The following is a 13,235-nucleotide window of genomic DNA, read 5'->3' as shown; positions in this document are numbered from 1 at the left end:
GCACACACACAGCGTGGTCATGGCGAGCGGAGGAACGGAGGAGCTTGAACACCCCATGTCATTTCTATCCCCTGTATGGGAGCATTTTGGCTTCCCTGTCAAATATAATGACAAAGAAAGAGGTTAGTGGATAAAACCGTGACGGTGTGTAGGCACTGTGGCACAAGAAAGCCACATGACAGGGGAAACACATCAAGCATGACAACGCATTTGAAGCGACATCACCCCGGTGTTTCACTGACAGGAGTGAAAACGAAGGCTGATCAACAACCGCTTATCACCGCGGCATTTAAGCAGCCGGGCTAAAGCCATCACAAACGCTATCGGTGTGTTTATAGGTGCAGACATGAGGCCATATTCGGTTGTGCAAAACAAGGGCTTTAAACACATGCTGAAAGTGCTTGAGGCACGTTACGACGGTGCGCCGTCGCACACCCACTTCAGCGAAAAGACTGTGCCAGACTTTTTTTGCTGATCCGCGGAACGATCCAATCCGTGAATCTGATCCGCGGAACGATCCGATCCGTGACTTTTTTGATCCGTTGCACCCCTAGTTGTAGCTCTACCTATTGTGTGCAGAGGGAATTTGAAAGACAACCGTTTATTATCCCACCGCTTGGATTGAGCCCTGCCAGTTATGTGTCATGTAGGTCTGGTTTGCCAGGCTAGAATGATGGATTTGCTATGTGAGATTTCATAAGGGGAACAGGAGTGTCGTACCTCCATCGTGTCTGATGCAAAAAGTGGGAATGTGCTCTGCTTAATATGTGAGCAAGAAAAGGAACTCTCTCTTTCTTTCACTGAAAAACAGCTCACACACAGAAAAAAAAGTGCTGATACTCTGCTGCATGGAGACACAGAGCAAAGATGCATTATTCAGCAAAGTTGCAGCAAACTATAAAGCACAGGTCACAAACTCGATTGCTCAGACTGAAAATCAAAAGAATACTGTGTCTTATTCTGTTTCACCTCCAACCTGGAGCAAAGAGCTCAACCCCAGGTGTCGTAGATGTGATTTCTGACGTAGCAGTAGAAGAAAAGATCCCTAGGAAACGTCCCTCCCAACAGATAAACACTGACAGACAGCAATACTAGCTTCATATATCCAGACAGACCTTCAGGACTAACGTCTCTGTGTTGGCCAGAGAGAGGAATGGTCTGACCTCTTTTTCAGAGGGTAAAAAGCAGCTTTTTACACTTCAAAGTCTCTTCAAGTCTAAAATGACACCAAGCTTTTTGACTGAAGTGTGAAAGTTCAGGAGCAATAACTAAAACCACGGTTTTGTCCTGATTGAGCTGTAAAACTTTTGTGCCATCCTTAGTTTGATGTCTTACATACAGTTGAAATGGCCTTCAGGAGATCACCAGTGTAAAGCTGCATGTAGTCAGCATAACGATGGAAAATCACACCTGAGTGGTAACATTCATTCATTCATTAAGGGTCACCAGGACCACTGGAGCAAGTCCCAGCTGACATAGGCGGGGTCACTACCTGGACACGCGGGACAAACACACAGAGAGTGTACAGTTAACCCATAGAATTAGAGATGGGATTTATGCCTCTTTGAAGGGAGCCGATCAAAAGACTGACTCACTATTTTGGATCTTTGTATGAAATCTTTTGACTTGTTAATCATGCAACACCTTTATATTTGTGGCACAATAAAAAAACTAAGCAGTCTACAATGAACTTCCATGCAAAACTATACTAAACTAAAAATATATTAATATAGAAAAACTTTAACAAAAATTTTCGAGTGTAACAATGCAGAGGACTCTGAACTGTCCTTGGTGACATTAGTGCACATTTTCTTCCATCCACCACTTTGACTGCAAATTGTTTGTTGACTTGAAAGAAATATTATTTTATAAATAAAATAATAAATAATATATTTTAGCATATGTTACATTTTCCTTTGCCGTTCTTTTCATCCAAATGCTGCTGCTAACCCTAACCCATTTTAGTCATTAGACTAAAACTAAATCAAAATGTGCTGTCAAAATCAACCCTTCTGCAAGGCAACAGTGCTACCCACTATTCCACAATGCGGCCCTCGAGTGGTAACATGTAGATATTAAAAAACATGTGACCTAAAATCTAAACCTTTGGGAATGCAGCAGTTGAACTCAAAATGTTCACACAAGGATTTATTACATTACATTACATTACATGTCATTTAGCAGACGCTTTTATCCAAAGCGACTTACAAAAGTGCATTTAAACATTTGGGTACAAATAAGAGCTAGAAGTAAGTAAGAGCTTCAAGTAGAACAAACTATGAAGTGCTAGTCATAAGTGCAATACAGGTTGTTTTGGGGTTTTTTGGGGTTTTTTTGTCGTCTTAGTCGAGGTAGAGTCGGAAGAAATGTGTTTTTAGTCGGCGTCGGAAGATGTGGAGGCTTTCAGCTGTCTGGATGTCGATGGGGAGATCGTTCCACCATTTGGGAGCGAGGACAGTGAACAGTCTCGAGTTCTGCGAGTGCCTCTGCGATCCTCTCAGTGAGGGGGCAGCGAGCCGGTTTGTCGATGCAGAGCGGAGTGGGCGGGCTGGGGTGTAGGTTTTGATCATGTCCTGGATGTAGGCTGGACCGGATCCGTTTGTAGCATGGAACGCAAGCACTAGAGTCTTGAAGCGGATGCGAGCAGCTACAGGAAGCCAGTGAAGGGAGCGGAGGAGCGGTGTAGTGTGGGAGAATTATGGTAAGTTGAAGACCAGTCAAGCTGCCGCATTCTGGATGAGTTGCAGAGGTCGTATGGCACATGCAGGAAGACCAGCCAGGAGGGAGTTGCAGTAATCCAAGCGTGAGATGACAAGAGCCTGGACCAGAACCTGTGCCGCCTTCTGGGTTAGAAGAGGCCGAATCCTTCGGATGTTGTGCAACATGTATCTGCAAGATCTAGCTGTTGCAGCAATGTTGGCAGTGAGGGAGAGATGGTCATCAAGTGTCACTTATAAGCGTGTACCAGGAATTCTCTCAGTACAAATACTAATACAGACATACTTGTTCTTTTTGCAGATGCAGAAAGAGTTGAACACCCAGCGAAGTGAAGGTATTGATGTCAAAGATGGCAGCTTTGCCCCCGGAGGTGTCTTTTCTCCCCAGGACAGTCCCTGCAATGTGCCTCACTCTCCACGCGCCCCCTGTACGTCCACACTCCCCCTGGCCCCTCCCACACGCTCTCACTCAGACTCTGAGGCAATGCTTGAGGAACAAGGGGCCGCACTGAGGCTTAAAGGTCTGACGGAAAACCTGTTCCTGGACGCACTGTCCTTGGACCCCCTCAGTGGCCTGGAGGTGCCACCACCCTCCAGACTTGAGAGTGAGAAGAGGTTTCCCTGCATGAAGGAGGTAACACAGGCACCTTTTTGAATGTTTCACTTTAAAATCAAGAAAGTAGTTTCCACCCATGTGCTTTACATAAAAGAACAATATTTTACACAGCAGGGAAAATGGAAGACAGAGCCTTGAACAGCTGCATGGAAATGTAGACCCTGCAGGGTTTTGATCCACTTAAAAAACTCCTAAAAAAGGAACCAATCAACTCAATGACATCAGAGAAGCGACATCTAGCAGTTTGTGTATTCATCAAACATGGTGGCCTCCAAAACTGTCTGTTGCTTCCATTTTAAGCGACTCGCTCCACGGAGGAAGCACATCTGTTGCTCTGCATGTGTCATCCTGATCCTGGTCTATCTAACTGTACAAAGTGTCTTCAAGGTTTTCCAGACTCATAGTCAATCTCACATGAGATTGAGATGCAGTCTAACATTAACCAGGCGAGAAAAAGACTGGGCACATAATTAGTTAGTGAAGGAACTACACATCCCCCAAACCACTGCAGCTGATCTCGTTCCAAGACCAGATTTGACCTTGTAGTCTTACGTGTGGGTTTAAAATGTTTATGTTAGAAAAGGAAGTGATTATGGTTGAAAAGAGTAATCAATATCAGTCGACAACTATTTTGGTAACTGATCAATAGATTTCAGTGTTTTTCAACTTCTTAAATGTGAATATTTTCTCTGCTCTGTATAATAAAGGAAGCATTAAAACAGAAATCTTTGGTTTGATGATTTGATAACATCATCATTTCAAGGTTTGAGAAACACAGATCAACATTCTTATGGATCGAACAACTACACAAGAAAATATTCAACCATGAAAATAATTGTTAGTTGCAGCCTTAGAAGTTATTGTTATACTCGGTGGTAAACACGATTCACATGGAAGGATCCTATTGTACCTTGCATGATTTTCTAAGTTGGTAAACATTTCCATAGTAACAGCGAGCTCCACCAATCAAGCCTAAGGATTGTGGGTAGTGCAGTACTAATGTTCTTAAAAATGCAGTTGATGTTTTGTGGTTTGATTCCATGGGAGAAAATAGCGTTGTTTTGTAATCTTGTAGTTCGTTGTGCGTTGACTTAAATGGATACAATATTATGGCTGATCATCAGAAGCTTTGTAGAAAATGTTTTCACGTGGATCGCCATGTCCATGGTTCCCAGAGGATGAATCCTGATGACTGTGGTTATCTGTAAAATACCATTTGGTTTTTATTTTTAAGATTTTAAATTAGACTCACTTTGGAATATTTTATTAAAGGCTGCTGCACTTATTTAATGATGTTACACTGAAACCTTATCTGTTGTGTTTCAGGCTCTGAATGAGATTTCGGAGAGAGAAGGTACTCCTGCGTACCCAGAGGAGGAGATGAGCAGTGGCAGTCTGCTCAGGTGACTTTTGGGTTAGGGTTAGGGGTTAGGCAAATTATTCAATATGTGACAACGGTGAATACAGTGTGACAGGCTGCAAATCTTCTCCGCCTCCTGCAGCATTTTACTCCCTCACATACGCAGGTCACCACTGAATACTTCACACCATTTTATAACACTGAAATTAGCTATTCAAAGTATACAGGCTCATTTTCCCTGCAGTGGGATCATAAACCATGTGTGTGTTTTCTCTCCAGAGCTAAGTCGGTGTGCTCCATGAGTGACTTCCAGAGGCTAATGGACAGCTCGCCATTCCTCCCCGACAAAACTCGTCACGGGGATCGGGCCCAAGACGACATCACTCCACCTCTGTCCCCAGATGACCTCAAGTACATCGAGGAGTTCAACAATAAGGGCTGGGACTTCCCATCAGTCACCTCTGGCTCAGGTCCCGCCCAGGAGGCTTGGACGGAAAAAACCTCTGATGTACAAGGAGGGGAACCCATTCCTGAACCATTCCAGCCACCTTCCTGGTTCCTCACCACCAGCGCCACATTGACCACCAGCACCCTGAGCAGCCCTGAGCACTGCCACAAGTCCCCACTGAAGGGCAATGGAGCAGGGTCTGCGGGGGTGGGAGCGGAGCGCTATGGAGGGCACATCCTCCACAGCCCCACCAGATCTGGGGCAGTAGAACACCCCACTGCCCAAGACCCAGAATTCCTGTATGCCAAGGGGACCAAAGCTACAGGTGGCAGTGAAGCTGGGGTGGGAGCCAGTGGTCCAGATGAGGTGTTTAGCAGCGGGAGGTGGTCATGTGGACTTTTGGAGAGTGGGGGGCTAATAACTTCTCCCAGTCAATCTCCTATCTGCCCCACAGTGGCCTATGCCTCCTCTCTAGAGCTTCAGCTCTCCAGAAACATGAGTGATGACATGAAGGAGGTAGCCATCTCTGTGAGAAATGCCATCCGCTCTCCACAGGGGCCTGTCGTCCGAGACACTGCCTGTCAGACCAACGGACTCACCACGCGAGGCACTCAGACCACACAGACAATCAGCGTGGGTCTGCAGACAGACCTGCTGCGGAACCTGACCAGCAGCCCCCATCGCTGCCTCACACCCAAAGGTGGCGGTACACCCATCTCTTCCCCGTCACGCAGCCTCAGGAAGGTTCAGTACTCTCCTGTGATCCAGAGTAAGTTTGAACGACCCTGCTGCTCGCCAAAGTACGGCTCACCCAAACTTCAGCGCAAACTCTCTACAAATAATAAACCGGAGCTGCCGAACACGAGCCGCGCTCCCACTCCCACCACACCGCAGAAGAGCAGCAGTGAGTCTGCATGGGCTCGCTCTACCACCACGCGCGACAGTCCCGTCCACACCACCATCAACGACGGTCTCTCCAGCCTCTTCAATATCATCGACCACACACCTGTTGTTTATGACTCCATTCAGAAATTCAACAAGTCTCCCAGTCGCTCACGCCCCATGTCCGAGCCCAGCCAAACTCAAGCCGCTCTCACCACAGACCGAAACATGCAGGAGTGTTCAAGGACAGTTCGAGGGCGTTCCCCCAGCCCCGTGCAGCTGATCGTGGAGACTCAGGGGGACAAAAATCCAGAGCTAGTGAGCGTACGGCAGGACCTGTCCGCCCCGCCGGGCTACACGCTGGCTGAAAACGCAGCCCGCATCCTCAATAAGAAGCTGCAGGAGCAGAACATCAGAGAGGAGAGGAGGCTGCAGGCTGGAGGACAGAGCAACCAGCACAGCAAGGACAGCAGCAAGCAGGCCGACTCAGACAGAGGACAATCTTCATGTGTGGAGGTAAATATACAGACGCACTGGATTCATCGCTTCATCATTCACTTTATCTGGGGGCCATGTTTTATGAGGCAGTGATATTTATCGCTGTACCTCGTGTTGATGAAAAACTACAAAGCAAAGCAAGAAATCAGTCTCGTTGTATTGTGCAGTGTCACTAAAATATTCATGTTTTTCTCTCTCAGATTGAAAGCACTGACTGATGCAATGGTAATGTTAAAGTATTTAACACTCCTTAGTAACACTGTACTTGATTTCACACCTGTTTACAGCTGCTTTTTCTTCTGCTTGGTCTTTAGTCCGTGTATTTTTCTCTCCGCTGTCATGACCTTCTTGTAGTTTGGCTTTTCATTTCTGTGCATTTATCATCAACAAAGCCGGAGCCATGGTCATGATTCATGAGTATAACTGTAGACGTGAAATGACTGAAAATGGAATCAAAGTTGTGTCATGAATTATTATCAGCTCCCTCTATTTTCCCAGTTTTAAGTAAGTCCTCCTATTGAAACAAAATAAACCAAGAAAAGCTCTTGTTTTTTCAAACGCATTGAGCTGACATGTGGGGAGAAGAAGGAGGTTCACTCAGAGAGCACAGACCTCTGCCAAGGCTTATACACTCACACAGCATCTTTACCTGCTTATCCCTGTTACCATCTTACATAAACATAACAACATTCATCCTGATCTTTTAAGATGTCGCTGAGGTATACACATCTGAGGTATACACTGAACCATGTCACATTTAAATCGCTGCCAAATCTTTAATCTGGATCACATGGGTGATCTTAGTCTCTGATCCTGTATACACAAACTAAATTTCTATGATTTTTTGATTTTGATTATTATAAGAGATAGGGATTTCTTGAAGATGTGAAAAAAATGGTGACATCATCAGTGGGTAGATTCTTTCTTATGTGAACATACTTCACCTACCCATCACAAACAATTCACATTGATGTGTCAAAAAGTGAACAGGAAGTTGCGAACAGAAGAATGAACCCAGCTAGACAAGTAGAACATGTTGCATTAAGCTGTACATTAAATACAAATGAAAGGTGACAGGAAAGAATAGAGCATAACAGGTTTACAACCTTTCATTAACAGGTCATACAAAACAGAATAGAATCTATAGATAATTAGCTTGTTTAGCTTAGCATAAAGACATCTCTGTTACTCACTGATTAACTGATTAAACACTGATGCTGTTTAAAATTGTTTATCTAATATAAATCTGTACAAATTATACCAGAGGGTAACAAATGATTAAAGTTGAATCAATCATGACTTTTTGATTAAATTACTGCCTCTTACATTGAATGAAATACCTGTTAAATAATCAGGTATGCTAGTGCAGTAACTGTTCTTGTGTATTAATGTGTTCTGTTTTAACAACATAGCTGTCGCGTTTCTACGGATATCTCTTGCATTTCTTATCCAACCAACGCTAAAGTCGGCACTGCACACACCGGTGCCCTTAGTAAGTCACCTGCTAAATTTGAAGCCTGTTATGGGATTACAGCCTTTCTTTGCATTTAGAGATAATAATTTCCCGCTTATTGATTTGCAGAATTGCCCACATGGGATCGTTTGAAATCATTTCTACCAGTAGACGTTGTTTCTGTGAGCATTTTGTCATATTTCCCAACCCTAGTTTGGTGTGTCTTTGGTTTTCCATATGAAATGATGATCTCTAATACAAGTGTACCTGATCAGGGTGTAACTACAGCAAAGGTCATCTTCCAAGTCTGAAGTGAATGTGTCTGTGTGTCTGTGTGTGTGTGTGTGTGTGTGTGTGTGTGAGTGAGTGTGTGTGCTTACTGCTCCCTGTTGTCTGCACGCTGTTATCAGACACTTCTCCCAGTCGACCTATATCTGCCCTCTGACTTATCGTGTGTCTTCCTCTTTGTCCAATTTTTTACCAATTAACATTTCCCGCTCTATCTTCCCCCTTCCTCCCTCCTCCTCCTCTCTGTCCGCTGTGCTCTGATCCAGAACCACACTCTCATACTAACAACTCCTTGGGGACTCTAACTCTGCTTGTCTCCGTGATGTAAGTTGCTCCTCTTCCTCTATGATCTTTGGTGGTGGGTTCACCCAGCACACAGACCCTCTCACCTCACGCCCTGCAGACCCTCCCCTTCTTCACTGTGTTCATTATTGCATGGACCGGACAGCAGAGTGATAGTGTGCAAAGCCACTGGATTGGTGTCAAATGTTTGTGCGTGTGTGTGTGTGTGCGTATGTGTGTGTGCATGCTGTTTTGACAATAATAGATCATCTGTTACTTGAAGGACCATACTGGTGTTTTTGCATGTTTTAGTCCATTCATCATATATCACTTCTACTGTTTCCTAGTGCCATACCATGTCATAAAAAACACCATCAAGAATTGTTTTCAATCAGGCTCCATTCAGAAGAAGAAGAAGAAGAAGAAGAACGTGCCACTACATGATGTCAAATACTGGTCAAATATAATAAAACACCAAATTTCACTAAACATTTAAAAAAGATGATGCTTCTCATAAAGACAACACAGTAACTAAAACAAGAAAAAAAAAAAAAGGTAACATTTTTGATTAGGGAAATCATATTCATCCTTAATTAGTTGCTTATTAGCATGCAAATTAGTAACATATCAGCTCTTAATTAGTCATTATTAATTACCTATACTGCATGGCCTTATCATACAACCAGTAAGCCATTAACTAAGAGTTTTCCCTCAATATGCTTTGCTTAGTATGGACTTTATGAGGTGGTAGTATCACAAGAATAGTCGCTAATAGTTAGAGCGAATCCCAGCTGACCTTGGCACCCTGGGACAAACAACCATTCACTCTCACACCGACACTCAATTTAAAGTGTAGAATGATCCTAATCTGCATGTTTTTGGACTGTGGGCTGTAGAGAACATGCAGATTCCACACAGAAAGGCCCGTGGTTGAAGCGGTGTCAGTGATCCTGTAAAACCACCGGTATGGTCCTCATGTGACTCAGAGAGTCGTCAGGTTGGTTTTTTTTGATGATTGACAGCATCACATTTGGATGTTTACACCCGGGTTGGACCATGTGATCATGACACAACAGATTTGACTCTTGGATGTGTCACATGTTCCTGAGGTTGATGTTTGTCTAATGTGTTTCTAGCAGGTCGTCCGTCCGTCTGTCTGTCAGCATGTACGGGCTCTCTTCTTCCCCCCTCTTCTTAAAATGAATTTTCTCCATTTTCCTCTCACACTAACCAGGCCTTTGAAGACGGCTGCTGCACACTCATCCTTCACTCACTCAGATCACCTGCTTTTATGTGATTTCTGGTGGAGATGGACTGAATATTCTGCTACAAGGAAAAATCCACCTCACACATTTTTATGAATGAAATATGACTGTGAGGGTTTTTTTCTTGTTGAAGGTACACTGTGTAAGAACCAGTGACCTCTATGGGTAAGACTACAGACTGTAACAAAGGGAGGGAGGACTCTAGCAAGGAAACGTCTACAATTCGAATATTTAACACAGGACTCTGAGCGTAACAGAGTGTATTCAGAAAGCGGCGATGGTGAGTCTGTGCTCCAGTCACGCAGGAAGTACTGAAAAAGTCTTTTTATTGAACTGATTATAATGATTCAGTACATTAAAGAGAACTGCTAGTCATTAATTTGTGTGTGTCGCGTAACAAAGTCTTGAATGCTGTGATGACTCCACCCTCAATGAGGAGGTACTATTGTGAGTCATGCGGAGGCGAGGCGAGCCGGGACTATGTAGTGGGAAAGCGGCATTAGTACCCAGGTAGCCTGGAAAGGGTATTAAGAGGACCTGGGCTTGAAGTGGGCAAACGTGGGTGGGGCCACTATGGAAACCACATCCAAACCCGCTTGGGACCCATAATGTCAGCCCCATTACAACCCTTATGACATGCTGGCTGGGATACTCAGTTTCTGTAAAATAAATATTGCAAAAGTAGACAATGTCGATTTAAAGACAGTCAAAATGGCAAGATTAGGATTTTATTTATTTTTTTACCTAAATTAAATTTTTTTAAATTGTCCATGTTGGATTTGTTTTTACATGATTTAGAAAATGTTGCCACAGTCAGAACCTGCAGGTGGATTTTTCCGTCACAAGCATCTGATGTGAACTTGTTCTCTTTGATGTTCCTACGTTACTGCCGCATGGTCTGTGGTCATGTGTGCGGGCTGGTGGATTAACATCACAGGGACCAGTCACCAGTCAAACATGGATTTTTCTGCATAATGATTTATTAATGGAGACGTCTCCATGACGCATATGCCGTCTCTTTACTGACGTGTTTTCCTGTCAGCTCATGACGACTTCCAGCAGGTTGTTCAGCACGTCAGTCACTGGTGGATCCGTCATTTCATCCTCTCACGTCACCATGGACCTTTTTAGCAGGATTAGATTGTTGCACTATCCTGTAACAGAAATCTAACACGCAGAGGTGAACTATTTATAAATCAGGCCAGAGTGATCAGTCACACTCCCACACACACACACACACACCTTGCTCTCATCTCATGGCCTAATCATAATCAAAACATTTTCATTTCTCATGGAGAGAACGCCAAAGCTCTATGTGCAGTCAACGCCATGAATATGTGAACAAAAACGCTCCCACAGTGTTGGAACAGATGTATAATCCGCTAAATTTGCATTGTTGTGTGTTATAAATCTCAGATTTGTCCTTTATCTAACACCTGCTGTGTCCTCTAACAGCGTCACAGCTACAGTCTCCACATACACTGATAGAAAAAGGTCAGTTCAGCTGTTTTTAGCTTTTGTTTAGAGAAGTGTTAAACTGCATGGACGGTTGAGAACGTGATTGTATAGCTCCATGGTTCTCAAACTGCTGTACGTGTACCACCAGTGGTCCGCAAGCTCCCTGGTACTTGCAGGAAAAGAGATACTGTTGTTGGGATTAGGAGCGTGATTGGTTATGAATTTAGAATATTAATAATTAATGAATTATGGAATAATTAATTTCTTATAAAAAGTCAAAAGTCAAACTCAAATCGGGCACCACTCCTCTCAAACAGAGGAGAACAATCGGTTCTGAATGAACCATTAATTCATAACCTCCAAAACAGTCTCATAAATTAAGCCGACTACCAATTTGGATTATGATTAATAATTAACTTAATAATTGATAAATCACAATACTACATCAATAGTTAGGTGAATTGAAGGATTGGAGTTCTAGAGGGAAGAGGTTGGCAATATACACACTTGTGCAATATTAATCAGACCAGACTGTATATTTTATAAAACATTTATTAAAAAGACATCAAAGATTTGAACAAGAATATCTACTGAATGTAACTATATACAGTGTGTGTGTGTGTGTGTGAAAGAGAGAGAGTCTGTGTGTGTGCAGGTCAGATGGTCAAGTCAGATAGAGGTAGACTACAACTCATGATGGCGGTTGACAAAGAAACTACAACAAGATGGCGGAATCAAAGATGGCTTCTTGACCGCATGGCTGCTGTGTTTTTTGGTTAACTACTTTTGTAAACTGAGGTTAAATCAGGTTAGATGAGAGGTTAGAAGCATGCACATCACTAACATCATATTAACCTAAATCTAGACATTACAACAATACTTTGTGTGAGCAAGTAAGCTCAGTACAACCTTTCATCTATGCTTAGCCAAGTAGTGTAATGCTATGCTAGGCCCAGTTACGTTACCAATCCTTAAAAGATGCAAAAGTGTCCTTTTGAGGTGCTGTCTGTTGGTCCAGGAACGGTAGATGGTTGACTGTGTTTCTGGTGTCTGTGGCTCAGGTTCCTCCTCACAAAGTTAGCTACTTGGAGCTAACCTGGCTCTGGATCCTTGGTTGATCCTTAGGCAGACTTTGGTGTCGCTGCCTCTGATGGGAGGATAGCAGGCTGCTGTGAGCAGGCCTGCTCGAAGATCAGCAGAGAGGGTTCGCTTGCTGATCTTCAGTTCAGTTGAAGAGCTGACGTCTGTGTCCTTCCTGCACCCAGAAGGGCAGGGGAGAGCAGAGGAGCATGTGTCCTCCGGTGTGATGGAGAATAGAAGAGAAAGAAGGAGGGGAAACCTGGCTTTTGTATTGCCTGTTACATGGGGTCAAGTGACCACTGAGGTGGGTTTCCCACTGATGTGTGGAAGATAAGGGATCTTTATTGACTGAGTTTTATGACACTCTTTGTCTTTGAGCAAGGGGCCATGTGTTCTCCATCCAAGATGCATGTGACTCCATCTTGAACTGTTATACTGTATGTACCAGGGTATATTAAAGTCACATTATCTCTCACTCTATCACACAGTCTAATGTGTTATAATCTAATCTGGTATACCAGTGTGTGAAGTATATGTGAGGAAGAGGAGGATGATGTATCAGGGAATAAATCTGCCTCCTGTGAAAAGTCTGACTTTGCTCGGCCTATTTACACCACTGTGTTTTAACGTTGGTGATAAAATGGTGTTACTTCCAGAGAGAGAGTGAACTGTGATTCAGAAAAAGAATTCTGTGTGTTTATTTGTTTCTACCAGCAGCTCAGTGGTAGAGCAAGTCGTCTTGCTGATGTGTCCTCGGGCAAGACACTTAACCCCACGTTGCTCCTGACGGCCGTGCCGGCAGCATGTCAATGTGTATGAAAGATGAACGATGAGTGATAGAAAAGGTACAGCAGCTTTGAGTGGTCATCACAGAGACTAGAGACTAGA

General features: G+C 43.7%; 1 protein-coding gene across 7 annotated transcripts in view; it reads left to right on the top strand.

The window, feature by feature from the left end:
• The window catches only part of LOC122766974 (microtubule cross-linking factor 1), a 60,224-nt gene that overhangs the window by 44,650 nt on the left and 2,339 nt on the right, over positions 1-13,235 (top strand). For 3 of the 7 annotated variants that reach the window (XM_044022282.1, XM_044022266.1, XM_044022258.1), the window contains 3 exons: positions 3,019-3,351; positions 4,660-4,736; positions 4,973-6,539. In XM_044022282.1, the coding sequence (XP_043878217.1) occupies positions 3,019-3,351; positions 4,660-4,736; positions 4,973-6,539 (1,977 nt within the window). Of the gene's footprint in view, positions 1-3,018; positions 3,352-4,659; positions 4,737-4,972; positions 6,540-6,721; positions 7,821-8,528; positions 8,587-13,235 lie in introns of those variants that run through there. The other 4 variants (XM_044022300.1, XM_044022275.1, XM_044022289.1 and 1 more) reach the window with 4 other exon arrangements.

The sequence above is a fragment of the Solea senegalensis genome, linkage group LG1, assembly GCF_019176455.1.
Source record: "Solea senegalensis isolate Sse05_10M linkage group LG1, IFAPA_SoseM_1, whole genome shotgun sequence".
NCBI lineage: Eukaryota > Metazoa > Chordata > Actinopteri > Pleuronectiformes > Soleidae > Solea > Solea senegalensis.
Note: the sequence above shows the minus strand (reverse complement) of the source record. Positions and strands in the feature narration are given on the sequence as shown.